The 18,219-nt window shown below is 36.1% G+C and overlaps 1 protein-coding gene across 5 annotated transcripts in view; it reads left to right on the forward strand.

Moving 5' to 3' along the window:
- Positions 1-18,219, forward strand: part of USP8 (ubiquitin specific peptidase 8) — a 75,575-nt gene that overhangs the window by 23,969 nt on the left and 33,387 nt on the right. For all 5 annotated transcript variants that reach the window (XM_006741197.3, XM_031036570.2, XM_081831070.1 and 2 more), the window contains 5 exons: positions 4,875-4,960; positions 6,263-6,422; positions 8,636-8,678; positions 11,213-11,357; positions 15,572-15,734. In XM_006741197.3, coding sequence (XP_006741260.1) covers positions 4,875-4,960; positions 6,263-6,422; positions 8,636-8,678; positions 11,213-11,357; positions 15,572-15,734 — 597 coding nt within the window. The remainder of the gene's footprint in view (positions 1-4,874; positions 4,961-6,262; positions 6,423-8,635; positions 8,679-11,212; positions 11,358-15,571; positions 15,735-18,219) is intronic.

Consider the following 18,219-nt stretch of genomic DNA (forward strand, 5'->3'; position numbering starts at 1 on the left):
ACATTAGTTTCAGGTATACAGCATAGTGATTGGACAAATTTATATATTATGCTATGCTCACCACAAGTGTAGCTACCATCAGTCACCTTACAACACTATTGTAATATCATTGACTACGTTCCCTGTGTTGTGCCTTTTATCCTTGGAACTTTCCTTCACCCATTTTCCCCATCCCCTACCCCCTCCCCTCTGGCAACCATCAGTTTGTTCTCTGAATTTACAGGTATGATTCTATATTTTGTTTGTTTATTTGTTTAGTTTTTTTTAGATTCCACATGTGAGTGAAATCATATGGTATTTGTCTTTCTCAATCTGACTTGTTTCATTTAGCATAATACCCTGTAGGTCCATCCATGTTGTCACAAATTACACAGTCTCATCCTTTTTATGGCTGTGTAATGCTCCTTCGTGTGTGTGTGTTGTGTGTACACCACATCTTCCTATTTCATTTGTCAGTCTCTGGTTGGTCAGTCACTTGTTTTTATGTGACAGCTTTTTATATTTGAGTTATATTGTAGCCATATTAAAGAATCAGTTAATATTGATTGCTTCCATTTTTATTTATTATTATTATTATTACTTTTCCTTTTAATCCTTTGAGCAAGTTCCTTTCTTCCACTTTGCTGAAGACATGGGGCGGGGAGGGAAGGTGGGAGAGGTATAAATGGATAAAGAGAACTAATGACTAGGGTAAGTCTTGCTAGAGAAAATGGTTGCATATCAGCTGCACCAGAAATGGGCAAAAGAAGAACATAGCAAATAGGTTAAAGAAATTGGAGGAATATTGTGTTGGTGGTTCCACCAGCAATCTTGCTTCCAGACAATAGCAGCAACCTATACTGCTTATAGATTTCTTACCTGGTTGAGAAACCATTCTTGAATTAATGTTGTTGTTGTTATTGTTCACTGAATTGGCTTGCCTTATTTAAATTGACTTACAGAAGGGAAAAATGTTCTCTTATTCTTTGAAATAACTTTTTTCTTTTTTCAGAGTAGTGTGACCAATATAATTTCTTTTGGTTGTTGGTTAAGGGATGACTTTAGTGTTTTATTTAATAGGGATAAATCATTGCTGGTATTTCTTTTCACCAGCAAAGTTATGTTAATAATAGTTACAGGGATTTAGATCTAGCTTTGGAAAGGTGACCCCTTACGTTTGGAGGTTCATCCTTCTGTCCACAGATGGCTAGATTGGTCCTATCCTTAGAACATTCTTGGGCATACCTATCTGCAGATACAGAGGTCTGCCCAAATTCAAACAAGTTTCTGCATGCTCTTTGATGGTTTTTATAGTATCTGTTAAAGTGGAATTGCTTTTTTTTTTTAAGATTTTATTTATTTATTTGTCAGAGAGAGAGAGTGAGAGAGCACAAGCAGGGGCGGGTGACAGGCAGAGGGAGAAGCAGGCTCCCCGCTGAGCAAGGAGCCTGACGTGGGACTTGATCACGGTCACTCGATCATGACCTGAGCCAAAGGCAGACGCTTAACCAACTGAGCCACCCAGGCATCCCAAAGCAGAATTGCTTTTAAAAGAAGTGTAAAAGTGTTTAGTAAAGTAAATATTTTTGAAAGATTTGCAACTTTGGATTACTTGGTAGTTTTGGTGTCTGCTGTTTTGTCTATTGTGGTAGGGCCAATTTTTTATGTATTTACTTTTTGCTGTAGTTTTCTTTCTTTTTTTTTTAGGATTTTATTCATTTGACCGGGGCGGGGAGGGGGGGTGGTGGGTGGCAGGCAGAAGCAGAGGGAGAAGCAGAATCCCTGCTGAGCAGGGAGCCGGATGCGGGACTTGATCCCAGGACCTGGGATCATGACCTGAGCAGAAGGCAGACGCTTAACTGACTGAACCACCCAGGCACCTGGACTTTTTGCTGAAGTTTTCTAAGTTAGTGGTTACTTTTTTTTCTTTGAGAAGTTTGGGAGTATTTTTATAGCTACTTTTTTAACTTGAGAAGATTAGGAGTGAAGTTTAATCGGTAAGAATTTTTTTCCATTTCCACAGAGTATCTATTACATTTCCAAAGGGAGTAGTTGAAAGTTGCAGGAGGTGTTCAGCATAGGAAGCTCTCTGCAAGGGCTCAGGTAACTCAGGCTGATACTTCATACACTGTAGTTCTTTCCTCTGTCCAGGGTACATTTCTGCTTCTGCCTTAGAACTGTTTTTTTGTTGGTGCACCTGGGTGGCTCAATCGTTAAGTGTCTGCCTTCAGCTCAGGTCATGATCTCAGGGTCCTGGGATCGAGCCCCACATCGGGCTCTCTGCTCCACGGGAAGCCTGCTTCTCCGTCTCCCACTCCCCCTGCTTGTGTTCCCTCTCTCGCTGTGTCTCTCTCTGTCAAATAAATAAAATCTTTAAAAAAAAGAGCTGTTTTTTTGTTTTATTTTATTTAGCCCAACATCTCCAGTGCACTTTAAATTGTAAAGTGTTAAATTTACTAACTAGGCATTTTCTAGGTTTTACACTTTAAATCGGGTAGGGGCAGAATATAATGTCACTAATCTTCTTCAGAAACTTGTATCTTTCACTTTTGTTTTACATGAGGGAATATTTAAGATTTAGATAAAACGTTAATTTAGCAAGGTCACTAGTAAAGGACACATTATATTTCTTAGTCATTGAAAAAATCTGTTTATGAACAGTTATTTTCAGGGTTATCTGGAAAGGGAGAAAATATTGAAAATATTAGTGTAGCAAAGTCTAGATAGAATTATATTTTCAAATCTGCATGGTATACATGATAATTAATCCTAAATATTATTGGTAAGCCTTTTTATTTGGGAAATCATGAGACTTGTTTGAATTTTTATGTTCAGGAATAAGAAAGCTCTACTTAGGTAAACCTGAAAAACATTTTTAGTTGTGTAAGAATTGGGTGTTATTTTTCTATTCTGCCAATTGTCAATACTATTGTAAACTTGAGAATATTAATTGTGCTCCTTTAAGAGCACAGAGAGAGAGAGAATTATTGATAAAAAACCTCACTAATATTAGGGGAGTGTCTTGTGGAAGTTTGTAACAGGCATGCCCAAACACAAACAATTTTTTCAGGATTTAAACAGGGTTAAGCTGGTCTTACAGGCTGGCTTTTTAATGATTTCATGTCAAAAAATTAATAAAACAAGTCACGGTAATTTTGTTTTTGTGTTTTATTTTTATGAGAGAAATCTTACCATAATGATTAAATTTTGTTTTCTATTAAAAACATATTGCATCAGGACACCTGGGTGGCTCAGTCAGTTAAGCGTCTGCCTTTGGCACAGGTCATGAAACTGGGGTCCTGGGATTGAGCCCCTCATCGGACTCCCTGCTCAGCGGGGAGCCTGCTTCTCCCTCTGCCTGCCGCTCCTCCTAGTGCTCACTCTCTCTCTCTGACAAATAAATACATACAATCTTAAAAAAAGAAACATATTGCATCAAAAGTCTGGACATTGTGGCAACTGAAATTTTCAGTTGATACAATATTGAAAAAAAAATATATTTTTATTGAAATTACATAGTGAAGGGCCTTTTAATTTATTTAGTCTTTATTTAGAAGAATAAGCCTTACCAAAACATGATGTACTTTCATTTATGTACTTTAAGTATTCTCTACACCCAGCATGGGGCTCGAACTCACAACCCGACCCTGAGATCAAGAGTTGCATGTTCTACCTACTGAGCCAGCCAGGAACCCCAAAACATGATCTTCTTTTCGGCTAGATAGACATATGATAGCTGTTATCAATAGGTTTACTCCACCAGCTCTTAGTGACTGCTTCTCAGAGAGCCAATGATGGATATCTAGCCTCTTGGTCTTTCGTTTTATAAATTTTTTATTACTATTTATTACATCATTTGTGATGAACTGTGCTACTACATTCTGTTTCAGAGTCACACTGACAGGTTGTGGCCAATTAGATAATTAGATCCAAAAATCAGTTAGCTGAGTCTCACTGTGCTACTGTCATGTCCAACCAACCTTGATTTGAAAATATCTCTGATTGCAGGATCTAATGAATGACCTCTTAGAGAAGTTATTTTTCTTAACTTTATTATGCTTGTTAGTAAGTTATGTGCCAAACCTTTTGTGTTTTTTTTTAAAGATTATATTATTAATGATTTATTTCTACCATTTGATTTTTACTCAAGGTTTCCTCAAGTGTGAAACTTGGTTTATGTCAAAAGTGTTTTGACTCCAGTTGAGAGGTGGGTCGCTATTATAAAATAAAGGTGGAGGCAAAAACATCTCAGTTTAAAACAAGGAAAACAAAATAAATACCATGCTGTAGGTCAATATACAATTTGCTTGACTGCTTCTGATTCTCGAGAAAAAAACCCTAAGTAACATATTTACAATAGGAAAATATATTTTGCTTCTGAAAGCTTTGCTTTTTGGAACTTATTCATAAATAATAGGAATAGTATTTATTCTTTTTTTCTTTTTTCATTTGAGAGAGAGAGAGAGCTCACAAGAGGGGGAGAGGCAGAGGGAGAGGGAGAAGCAGACTCCGCTGAGCAGGAAGCCCAATGCAGGGCTTGATCCCAGGACCCCGGGATCATGACCTGAGCCGAAGGCAGACGCTTAACCATCTGAGCCACCCAGGTGCCCCAGTATTTATACTTCTTAAAGGCGTCTTCCAAATAAATAAAATTATTACCTTTTAGGGTTGGTTTTTTTTTTTTTTTTTTTTTGCAAACTAATGGTATGAAGAGATGTTTTTGAAACATTTGGAGAACAAGTTGTGTGTTGATGTAGGTTAAAAGTTTAAAAAAATACTTCATTCAATCATCATAATGTTTTCATCCAATCTTTGCTTTACATAGCACCGTGATTTTAACGTTTATAGCTTTAGTGCTGTGTACACTGGCCAGTACGGTTTTCTTATAATTTTAGGACTATTTTCATTCAATACTTGGACTTGGAAACATCAAAAAAGCTATTGAAGAAGCTGAAAGACTCTCTGAAAGCCTTAAACTCAGGTACAGATATTATTATAAAATCTTTAAAAGAACATAAATTTCGAAGATAAAAATAATATTTAGAACTTGTTCATTTATATCTGACCATGCATATGAATCCCAATTCTTAGAAATAAATCTTATGTTAACTGGAGCACAAAAATTAGAATCTTTTGCCATATTACCTTTATTGTGTTGATGTGTTACCATTCATATTTTTTACTAAAAATCTAAAAATGTTTAGAATGATAGATTTTTAAGGTAAGCATTGGTGTAGTACATCAGAGCTTAGGTTCAATTTTTTTCTAATTCTCTGACGGGATTCTTCAGAAAAATGTAATTCCTCATATGCCCCAGGTTGTAATGTGCTACTGGACACTGGTCTTATGGGAATGAAGTATTTACTGTTAGTTTTGAACTAGGCTGCCTAGTTTGCAGTAGCTATGAATGTTTAAAAATAGATCTAATTCTAGTATTTACCATGACTGGCTTACCAGGCTTATAAAGTAATTAGACGTTAAAAACAGTACGTTTTAATTTTTAGTTATTAGTCATTCTTTAACGAAAATAAAAAGGGAACTATTTTTCTAAATGATTTTTCATGGTTAGATCAATGAACTATTCTAGTTATATACATCATAGTCTTTACTTAGAAATTATCTTTTTGAATTAATATATTCCCTCTGTCCTTTTCAGAAATTACTAATTTTGGGGCTGGAATATGTTAGGGTGGTTGGTACAATTTAGAATCACCATTCTCTTCCTCCTTTCACCAGTTGATCAACTGAGTAGAACAGAATTTCTCCAAATCTTTGGATTACCCTTTATTGATGTTTCTCTTGGAAAGAGAAGTTTTTCCCTACTTGTATTTACCAAAGATACTCCTTTATCTTTTGGTCATTAAGCCCATTTTCTCACTTATTTGTTGTCTTTACTTTTTTATATTTTGAACTATTTTATAAGTGAATGAGTCTTCAGAGTTCATTTTAAAAGTGTAAGTCCTTTGAAAAAGAAATTGCAGGAGATTTGGAATTTTTAAAGGTTGAAATTAGTGGGAGGGCAAGAACAAAAAGAGCATTAAACAACTTTAACTTGAGAGCATAGTGTTTCTTTTCAAGATTTTTGGGCAATTTGAAATAAATCTACAGAGGGCAAATTTATGAGTTGTGGTTTGTAACAGAACACTGGCAGAGTCAAATTTCAGTTGGAGGGAGAAAGTATGCTGCCATAAAATACCCGACAGTAGGGTACTAATTTTATGGAACTGGAACTCTTTATTTTTCATGATCATGTCAATGAAAGACATCTTGACTTCTTAACTAGATACGAAGAAGCCGAAGTTCAGAAAAAACTTGAAGAAAAGGACAGACAGGAAGAGCAGCTGCAGAAACAGAAAAGGCAGGAAACAGGAAGAGAGGATGGTGGCACATCACCTAAAAGGTCCTTGGAAAATGTAATGGATTCCAGAGACAAAACCCAAAAGGTATTTCAAACATACTCGTGAAGTAAAAAGACTGGTTCTTTTTTCAGATGATTTGCTTAAGGCAAGCTGAGATTACCACTACAATGTACTTTTAGGCAACAAGGGTCAAATTTAATGTGTTTTTATTAGAAATTGAATTAAATATTCTAGCTTCATTTGATTCCAGGTTTCTTTTGGAGCTTTACAGAACTCTGTTCTGTGCATTAATTAGTTTTTTGCCATTACTATCAACTTGATTAGAGCAGTAGAAAGAGCATTTGAGCTGAGTTCCGGTCCCATGTCAAGTCTTGCTTCACCCTTCTAGGACTTCATTTCCTCATTGCCAAATAAAGATCTTGAAATAGATGATCTTTAAGGTCTCTTCTTTCTAATAAATGTAATTTACATTGAAAAAGACTTGGTATACTACTAATTTGATGCCCAACCTTATCTGTTTCTAGGGTCTCATACTCTCTCCTTCACTTTTTCTTCCTTTCTGACCATTTCCCTTTCTTCTTCCTCTTTTGTTCCATTTTATTTAGTGACTACTTGTAATCTTGCCACATCATTTGTTTGCCAAATCTGTGACTCAATCTGTACCTGCCAGCTACCACTGTATCTCATTCCTTTCACCTCCTGAGAAACTACTCTTTCTAAAATATAATTTCTTTCTTTTCTTTTGTGTGTGTTTCCTAAAATATAATTTCTTATGCACTGTCAAAATTCATGGAGAGATTTCTGCTTTACTTTTTCTTAAGGATTTTGTAGCTTTCAGCTATCATTTGTATGTGAATCATCATCGGTTTCATTAAGAAATAGTTGTTGAAATACTTGTGACACTTTGTAAAAAGAAGTGAAGAAATATGGTTTGTTGATTTTAGGAACTCATAATGTAAGATAAATAACACTGCCTTAGGGGGATGTTTTTTTGTAGGTCAAATGGCTGATACAGGTAAATGACAAGACTTCAAAGAACTAAATGAAAGGGACTTTTAAATCTCTTCATTTTGTTGCCTTTTCAGCAGGAGAGTCAACTACTTTTTATTACTTTTACTTTTGTTTAGCCTGTTTATACTGAAAAAAAGTGTAATTAGACACTCTAACCCAGTGTCAATAACCAACTAACATTTGTCACATTTTGTATCTGCACCTCTCCCCTTTTGCTAGATTATTTCAAAGTAAGTTCCAGAGGGCATATCATTTTACTCCTAAATATTTCAGTGTGCATCTCAAAGAAAGGGACATATTCTTTATAATGACAATGTTATTTTTTCACCTCACAAAATTAACAATAATTCCCTGATATAATCTAATACCCAGTCTATATTTACATTTTCCCACTGTCTCATAATGATATTTTACAGTTGATTTGTTTGAATTAGGATTCAGACAAAGTCTACTCGTAGTCTTCTGATTGTTTGTCTCTTAAGTTGAGTCTCTGTAGTACTCTCTGCTTGAGTCCCCCTTTTCATTTTTTTTTTTATTTCATGCATTTGACTTTTTAATATAGATTAGGTCTGTGAAATGAACCAACCACATTTTGTCTTTATCTGATTGTTTCCTCCCTTGTAGCATTTAATCTGTAATTCTGTCTTCTATATTTCTTGTAGGCTGGAAGTTCAACCTAGAAGCTTAATAGGATTCAGGTTCAGTTTTTGCTTTTGGCACGAATGCTTCATAGGGGATCCTCTGCACTTCATACTCTATTGTATTAGGAGGCACATTATATACACTTCTTTTTTTAATTTTAGTGAAGCTAAAATTGACCACTAGGTCAAGTGTGTAATTGCTTTTTCATCTATAAAATGAGTTAGAACCTTACAGAAATACCCCATGTTGTCTTGGTTAGAAAATACAAATTTGTATTTTTACTGAACTCTGAAAGGAATAGCCAGAATTTTTATTTCATTGTAAGAAATATTTTGTCATTAAATTAAATATTAAATTTCTGTAACAGTCTGTGATTTTATATTATATTTAGCCTTTAACTGAAGGAAATTTCAAGGAAGTGTTGCCTGATTCTGATGTGCTGCTAGTTATTTTAGCTGTTTTCTGCTGCCAGATAACCTGATGAAGCCATGACTCTTCATCTGTATTTTAATAAAATGCCAGTACTCCACACACCTGATTTTCTAGGATTTCAGTTTCAGTGAAGTAGTAGAGTTGAACTTTCTGTTTCTATGAAAATTTTTACTTCTATTATAAAGTTGAAACTTTTTTTTTCTGTGAAACAGATAAATGGTGAAAAGAGTGAAAAAAATGAGACCACAGAGAAAGGTAAGTGTATACAGAAATAGGGAGTCCTTGCAGGTTGTTATTGAGATCTTCTTTTAATCTGAATAAGCTTCAGATTTTACATTGTGTTTGTATGTAAGCAAACAATGTTTACATACATTTTGTATGTAAGCTTTATCATTTTTCTTAGTCTGTACAATTACATTGAAAACATGTTTATAATCTGCATATATCGTGGGGAATATTTTTGGTAATATGTAATTAAAAACATTAAAGCCATGGTTTGTACTTTTCAGTGGTTTTTTTTTTCAAGCTGTAGTTTAGCATAACGGTTAAGAGCACGACTCCCCAAAGTCAGACTGCCTGGATTTTGAATACTGTCTCCTCCTTTGAATTTCCATGTGATCTTGAGCATGTTACTTAACCTCTCTACCTTACCCCCCATCTGCAAAGTGAGGCTAATAGTATCTATTTTATAAACTTACTGTAAAGATTGAATAAGTTAATATATGTGAAACTCTTAGTGACTTTATATAAGTGAACTTTATAAAAGGATATGTGTATTAGCTATTATGACTTATGACTTTAGTTTGTAGACCTAATTATTTAAAAGTCTTCCTCATTTCCCTCAAAAAAATCTAAACCAGTAATTTGGATGTTATCCATAGGGGGTATTGATACTCCAGTCACAAATATGTGACCTAAACAGCAAAACTCAGACAGTTGCATGAGTTTTCCTCTCTCAGGAAAGGTTCAACTTAAATATCAATTGTATGTAACACTAAAATAAATTCTCTATTTAAAATATTACTGTACAACGGGGAGCCTAGGTGGCCCAGTCAGTTGAGTCAGTTGAGCGTCTGACTCTTGATTTCGGCTTAGGTCATGATCTCAGGGTCATGAGATAAAGCCCTACATCGGGCCTCATGCTCAGCAGGGGAATCTGCTTGAGAGTCTCTCTCTCCCTCTCCCTCTGCCCCTCCCCTGCTCTAGAATAATAAATAAATCTTTAAAAAAATTAAATATTACCATACAGCAATTTAAAAAATAAACAGTAGGGGCACCTGGGTGGCTCAGCCGTTAAGCATCTGCCTTTGGCTCAGGTCATGATCCCGGGGTCTGGGATCGAGCCCCGCATCGGGCTCCCTGCTCCACGGGAAGCCTGCTTCTCCCTCTCCCACTCCCCCTGCTTATGTTCCCTCTCTCGCGGTGTCTCTCTCTGTCAAATAAATAAAAATAAAAATAATAAATAATATAGTAAGATATCTTCCTAAAAGCTGTTATTAATTCATTCCAAGATTTGTTTTTATCTATGTTTTTTGTATGTCATCCTGCTTGGGTGTTACTTTTCTAAGTGGTTTTTTCCCAACTTTTTAAGACAATTTTGTTGTCAAAATGATCTTGATGGTTAGAGAGGGAAGTAGGATGGTTATTAGCCAGTGGGTATTTTAGCTTAGGAGATACTGTGACTATGTTCTTCTCACATCTCACTGCCAAAATAGTTCTTTACATTTTAAGCTCCCTTGTAGTAGCTTTTTATTTTTTTAAATCTTTGTTTGCTTGTTAATCTATGTATGCTGTTTATTGATTTTTAAAGTTTTTATTATTGAAGTATAGTTGACCTTGTTGTGCTTTTTAATCTTCCATTGCAGGTGGTAGTAGCTAGAAGAGGAAGATAGCAACATAACAGATATTTATTTTGGCTAAATAGTAAAGGGCTAGAGAGTAAACATTAAGGCTTGGGGGTGAGGGATACTGTCATTCTTTCTGTCTCCGCTAGAAAACAGCCATAGACAATATGTAAACACTTTTCTTCAGCTATGTTCCACTAAAAACAGGTAGCCATAATTTGTCAACTCCTGATGCAGAATACAAATAACAAGCTTTTGGCTTATTACTCTAGGAATACTTGTTTTTCAAATAGCCCCCATAAGACCTCATCAGAGACTTTAAAAAAAATTTAGAACCTGTCAAGAATTTTTGAACCATAGGGGCACCTGGGTGACTCAGTTGGTTAAGTGACTGCCTTCGGCTCAGGTCATGATCCTGGAGTCCTGAGATCGAGTCCCGCATCGGGCTCCCTGCTTAGCAGGGAGTCTACTTCTCTCTCTGACCCTCACCCCTGTCATTCTCTCTCTGTCATTCTCTCTCTCTCAAAAATAAATAAAATTAAAAAAAAAAAAAAAGAATTTTTGAACCATAGATGTTTCTTCTGGTTGACATTTGTCAAATGATTTAATTATCAAAAAGAGAATAAGAATATTTTCATGAGATACATATATTAATTTCCTTTATTTTATTCCAGCAATAGAGCCAGCACCAGTGTAGTTGTAACCTTAAGAGCAAGTTTTGGTGTTTTAAGCCTTCAGAAACAACATTGAACTAGTTTCTTGATAAATGTCAAAAACACAAATTATATTTAATGGTAGTTTAAAAAGTAATAAATAGTATGATGGGATAGCAGGTATATGATACCTAGTACACTTTGCTCTTCTAGAAGAAGAAATGATTGTTCTGTGTTTACTGAACAGAACTAGGTGTTTCTTGTTGCTTATATTGTCTCTCTTGATTCCAAGGAACAGTCACAGCAAAGGAGCTATACACAATGATGATGGATGAAAACATCAGCTTGATTATAATGGATGCTCGAAGAATGCAGGATTATCAGGATTCCCATATTTCAAATTCTCTCAATGTTCCTGAAGAAGCCATCAGTCCAGGGTGAGTCATTGTGTATTTAGGTAAAATGGTTAACTGTGGGTAGTAGTAAATATTATTACTTAGCATCCAAGCTACATATGATAAAGTAGGTTTTTCTCCTCCTGTTGCTCCTTAATGGCAAACTTTACTCTTTCTCTGAAGGGTGGTGTAAAGAACATTCTGGTTTGGCAATTTTCTATTGGTGGCATGTGTAATCTTACTAGAAAAGAAGTGAAGCTGCCTTTGTGTGCCTTCTCTCCTGAGCTTTTTGTTGACTAGTTTCTCCTATTATTTTCTATTTGTGAGCTTGTGAAGCATATGCACCAAATTGACTAAAATTGTGAACTAATCGTTTTTTATTTTGAAATACCCCATGCTATTATATGTGGTAAAAGAGTACACAAACACTTTTTGGGGGGTGGGGAGGTGGGAAAAGGCAGTATAGCCAAATGATTCAGTAAGCAGATAGACTCTAAAGTCAGACTATATTCAGATCGTAACTGTCTCTTATCAGCTACTCTACTTTTGGCCATTGACCTCACCTGTCTAAGCCCATGTTTCCATCTGTAAAATAGGGATAGTAAAACTACCTATTTCAGAAGTTTTGAGACGTTTAAGTGATAAATTTTATACACACACACTTAGCACAGTGGCTGGCACTAGTAAGGACTTACTAAAAAGTTTTTCTTTTTTGATTAGGCTTTAATCTGTAAAATAATTTAAACTTACTTGCATGGATCTATCACATATTAAAAACTGTCATAATAGCGAAAGAGCTAAAACTCCATATCAGAGGTATTTTTACTGTTTTGAGTGTTATATAAATTATATAACCTCTCTGGGTCTTAGTTTATGGGATTGGATTAGCTAAAATCTATGGCCCATTTTAAGGTCTAACTTAACATTGAAAAGATATACTTTTTAAATTAGGTAATAAAATTTGTATAGTTTTTGGCACATTGTTGATGCTTGACAAATGTTTGACTTGAAGAATAGGGCGCTTTGTAAATATGCTGTTTAAAAGTGAGACTGGAGTGCTTAGTCTAATCAAGTAAGTGTGAATATATTCCCAGGATTTGAAAAGACAAAATTGTAATTAATCTTTGGATGGTCTAATCTGTAGTAACAGAAAGCTGGTGGTTTTTATTGAGCTTAAGGGTTTCCCAAAATATGAGAAATTTGACTACTGTGAAACTCATGATGAGTTTAGGTTGAAAATTAAAGAACAGTGAACTGCATTGCCAAGAAAATTATTCCCCTTTAATTTTTGTTTCAGTCTTTCAGAAGTAATTATAAGAAGTCTCAGTTTGGTGTTAGCATTCCTTTTTAATATTTGCTTATCTCCTTTCTTTGAGAGCAGGCCTCAGAACTTTTCATAGGTAACAGTATCTGCAGCTAGCTGATGATGATTACTATATTCCTTCATTGTCTTTTTTAACATTTTAATACAGCATAGTATACAAACGAAAGTACTCCTAAGTATTTAGCCCAGTGAATTTTCAAAAACTGAACACACCCATTTAACTAACATCTGGACCAGAAATAGAATATTACCATCATTCCAGAAGTGTTTCTTTTTTTTAAATTTATTTAATTTTTTTTTTAAGATTTTATTTATTTATTTGATAGAGACACAGTGAGAGAGGGAACACAAGCAGGGGGAGAGGGAGAGGGAGAAGCAGGCTTCCCGCTGAGCAGGGAGCCCGATGCAGGGCTCGATCCCAGGACTCTGGGATCATGACCTGAGCCAAAGGCAGACGCTTAACGACTGAGCCACCCAGGTGCCCCTGACAGACAGTGTTTGGCTCTGGGCACCATCTCCACTCCTAACTTCTACTTCCCACTTGTAGCTGACTCTCTTCCTTGCCCCTCCAGAAGCCTTTCATATGCCCTCTGTTAGGTACTACCCATATCCCCACCCACCAAAGGGAACCACCAGCTTCTAACAGAACAGATGTATTTTTGTCTGTTTTTGTATTTTATATAAAAGGAAATATACAATCTGTAGTCTTTTATGTCTGGCTTCTTAAACTCAACTTTGTGTTTGTGAGGGCGCCTGCATGGCTCAGTCAGTTAAGCATCTGCCTTCGGCTCAGGTCATGATCCCGGGGTCCTGGGATCGAGCCCTGTGTTGGGTTCCCTGCTCAGCTAGGAGCCTGCTTCTCCCTCTCCCTCTGCCTGCCGCTCCCCCTTCTTATACTCTTTCTCTCTCTCTCTCTCTGTCAAATAAATAAATAAAATCTTAAAAAAAACAAAACCAAAACTTTGTGTTTGTGAAAGTCATCTATATTATTGTGTATAGTTGTGGTTCATTTATCCTCATAGTCAGCTGTATGCTGACTATTGTGTGCCTATAACATAATTTCCTGATCGATCTTATTTTTATGATCGTCCTTTATATTAGATATGATGCTGTTTTTCCATGTATATAGGAATATACATTTTCGTGTTAAGTAAAGGATCACTTTCAATTAAGTAAGTAAATAATTAAGTTAAAATATTAAATAATAGGCAAGGTAGAGCAAAATTGAAGCAGCTTGTAAAGATGATACATGAAAGACTGAAATTTAGGAAATACTGGTTGATACTATTATTTCCTAAAGTGTTTTTTATAGAATACCGATCTTGAATTTTTAGACAAAGAGTATTTAGGCAGATACATCCCTAGAGTCAGAAATAGTCCTTAAGAATATGACATTTCAGTATTTTTCATTCTTTGTTGACCAAACATCCTTCCAATCACTGTGTATCAGGTGAGAATATTATGAGACAATATTTTATATTTCTTCTCTTTTTCTTTATTTTCCTAGAAGATATAGTAACCAGTATTATTATATAGGAATGAGTTTTTTTTTCTTTTAAATCCAAACCATTTTGTCTTACTTGTGAATAAAAGTGCACCAGTCCTGCCTTGCCAGTATCATCACTTAAATACTAAAATGCTAAGGTGCTTTGCTAGGAATAATATGGAGTTCCTTACCTGGAGGAGCAAGTCTGTATTATTCTACTATATTATTCATTCAGTCATTCAGCAGATATTTACTGAGCATTAGTTTACTGTGGGCTGGATTGCTATGGTCTAAGTTCTGGGGCTTAACTATTGAACAAAAATTTTGCTTCACAGAACTTGTATTTAACAGGGAGGTGGGGTAGTGAAACAGACAGTGAAACTTGAGATGTATGCCTGCTACTAGTAAGTGCTATGGACATGGGTGTGTCAAGTGTGTACACTGGGATAGGTATTAAAATTTTAATCCAGGAAAGCTTCGCAGCAAAGTTACTACTGAGCAGATCTTGAGGGGATAAGGGAAATGAGTGATGCAGTTATCTGCGGGAAAGGGTTCCAGACAGAAGGGCAGCAGGAGCAGAGGCCCTTAGGCAGGAGAATACTTCGATAACCAGGAACTACAAGGAAGCCAGTGGCTGGCGAGGAGTGGAGTAAGGGGGTAAGTAGTTAGTGATGAGGAGTTGATACAGTAGGATTGGGGGGGAGGGGCCATGCTGCAGGCCCATTCTCAAGACTTTAGGTACGAACTTTTAACTTCTATGTGAGCAAAAGAGAACATGAACAACATGCTTTAATACAGAGTTGATATTATTCACAGTTGATGATAAGAGGCAGCACCACAAAGCAACTAAGAGCATGGACATGAACCAGATTGCCTGAGTTTGAATTTGACTTGACTTAGCAGCTGTAACCTTGGGCAGGTTACTTAACATCTTTATGCCTCAGTTTCTCCATTTATAAAATGGGGATAGTAATGTCTACTTCATAGGATTTGTAGCAAGGATTCAGTGAGATTGTATGAGAACAAAGCATTTAGAATAGTACCTGGCACATAGTAAATGCTCTGTGTGTTTGTTAAATAAACATTTTCGTATTTAGCTATTAATTATATAGGTATACGAGAACTGAAGTATAAATAATGTTACTTAAGTGATCCCCCCAGTTATTTACATATGGCTGAGAGAGATGCTCAAATGGCCCCCTTTTTTGTGAAGGGTCAGAATTGAGTCTATGTCTTTTAGTTTCTAATGATTACTAAAATATATTCCAATGTTATGCAGAGGTGAAGTTGTTAAACATTTTAGGATATTTAATATCCTGATACACAGTTTGACCTTAGAAAGAAATGTTAAAGTTTGCTATGGTGTGATACAGACTAGAAGAAAACTCAGTGACTTATATTAGTATATTAGGACCTCTTGTCTACCTTTGCCCATTAACATTTCAGAGTCACTGCTAGTTGGATTGAAGCAAAACTCCCAGATGATTCTAAAGACACATGGAAGAAGAGGGGGAATGTGGAATATGTGGTACTTCTTGACTGGTTTAGTTCTACAAAAGATTTACAACTTGGAACAACTCTACGGAGTCTGAAAGATGCACTTTTCAAGGTTAGCAAGTTTCCTTGTTTATTGTAATTGTAAGCCTTATTTGGTTGTTAGAAAGGTATGTTGACTAGCTGTTTATCTTAAGGATAAGAACATCCATCAGCTTTGGTTGTAGATTTTTTTTTTTTTTAATTCAGACCCAAAAGACTAGTTTTAAGTCACCAACTAATAATAAACTGATCTATATAAAGTAGGATTAGAATTTCCAGGAACATCATAAATTGTCTGAAAAAAGCATTATTTTTTGTTTTAAGAATTAGACTATGAAAAAAAAAAAAGAATTAGACTATGAAAACATAAAAGCAAAGGAAGAAGTCCCTAAGGAGAAAAAGATGGGTTGACTTGATAAAATAAAACTTTTAAGTGTGAAAAAATACCGGAAGATTAGAATGTAGGAGACAAACAGGAAAATATTTGCAACAAATATGGTAGTACAGTTGGCCTTTGAACAAGGCAGGGGTTAGGGGTGCCAACACCCTGCCACAACTTTTGACTTCTCCCAGGTTTTACTACTAATAGCCTACTGTTGGCCAGAGCCTTACTGATAACATAAATAGTCGATTAACATGTATTTTGTATATGTATTATACATTGTATTCTTACAGTAAAGTAAGCTAGAGAAAAGAAAATGTTATTAAAATCTTAAGAGAAACTACATTTATAGTACTGTACGTATATCTACTGTGCATATATTTATCTGCCCATATAGGCGGTTGGGTAGTGTCAGGACAAGGTTGGTGGCAACAGTGGATCTGGCCCTGGAATGGCAATGTTCCGCAGCCTGGTGGCCTCCGCTCAGCAGTGGCAGCTGCTGGGTAGGCCTGCAAGTAGCAACGGCACCCTGGCGCACAGTACAGCTGCCCCGTCTGCCTAGAGGTGTACCACCAGCCTGGGGCTGTTGGCAAGTGCAGCCGCACATGTGTGTTCTGGCCTCCAGGAACCACCGTGGCGAGTGATCTGCCCCTGGCCAGGGAGGGTCCTAAACCCAAAGAAGACGAGGGCCGGGAGAGGGGAGTGTCAGGGATGCCGGGCTTCCTGGGCAGCACTGTGCTGCCCTCTGGGTGCATTCCTCCACTTCAGCCCAGCCTCCTGCCTGCCAGCCTAGGGCTTTCAACCTAACCACTCTGTTGGCACAGGGTGACCTATAGCCCTGTCCATTTCGGGGCTGCTGGGGATTGCTGAGGGCTGCTGACAGCCTTGGGAGGTTTCCCCAGGTACTCAGTGGACAGCAGGCACTACCTCTGCACCAGTCACTTTCGATTTGTTTCCATGGAGACTAGGGTGGGCAGTTGTAAATAAATGCCCGTGGCTTTTGCTGTCAACTCAAAAGAAAAAAAAGTGTGTAAGTAGACTTGCGCAGTTCAGACCCATGTTGTTCAACAGCCAACTGTAGTTTAGGACACCTAAAATATGAAGAGCTTTTGCAAATAAAATTATTTAAGATAAAATAGTAAAATAAGTAGTGGACACAGACCTGAATAAGTGACAGAACATAAAAATGATCATCTTTACTGGTAGAAATGCAAATTGAAATAGTGAACGCCATTTTGTTGATTAAATTAACAAAGGTAAAAACGCCCAGTTTAATTTGTTACATTATTAAACTGATAGCACTGAATGCTGGTAAGATTAAACTTAATGTGCTGGTAGGAAGGTCAGTTGATGGAGCATTACTCTTCAGGAGGGCAATCTTAAAGCCTTAAAACAATTCATGCTTTAAAACAGGGAATCTAGAAATACACCCAAGTATAGATTGCTATATGAAACTGCTAATAATCAATTAGTTTTGACCTACAAAAGTGGCAGTTTCATAAAGGTAAAGGTTTCATAAGGTAAAGATGACATAAATCAGTGTGGAAAAATGCATTGAAATGAATGGTTTGGGGACAACTGGCTAGCCACTAAGTAAAGAAGGGGGACCCCTACCTTACTTCTTAGATCACAGTATATTCCAAATGGGTCAATGACATAAACATATTGATTGAAACAGGAAATACTAGGAAAAACCATTTGTGGGTGTTTTTTATTATCTTGATCCTAAATCAAGACACTGTAAAGGAAGATCTATATATTTGACTGTGTTAAAAATCCTATAAGTAAAAGTCAATCAGGAAAAATAATTGTAACATATATGACAAAGAGCTGTTTTTCTTAATATTCAGAGTACCTTCACTATTTACTAAGAAAATAGCAAACTCTACCGAAAAATGGACAAGGGAGATTAGTTATGTCCTAGAGTATCAGTGGTTAATAAATATACTAAAAGATGTGCGGCTTCACTAATAAAAGCTAATTAAAACATGATACCATTTTATGTCTACCAGTTTGGTAAAAATTATAAAGATTTATAATAGGCATTCTCATACAGTATTGGCAAATATATAAATTGGTATTGTCCTTTTGAAGGGCAATTTGGCAGCATCTACCAAACTTTCAATCCAGCAGTTCTAGTTCTAGTAAATTACCCTATAAAAATATATGGATATAT

Source organism: Leptonychotes weddellii, chromosome 9 (assembly GCF_054177405.1).
Source record: "Leptonychotes weddellii isolate Sample4059 chromosome 9, ASM5417740v2, whole genome shotgun sequence".
NCBI lineage: Eukaryota > Metazoa > Chordata > Mammalia > Carnivora > Phocidae > Leptonychotes > Leptonychotes weddellii.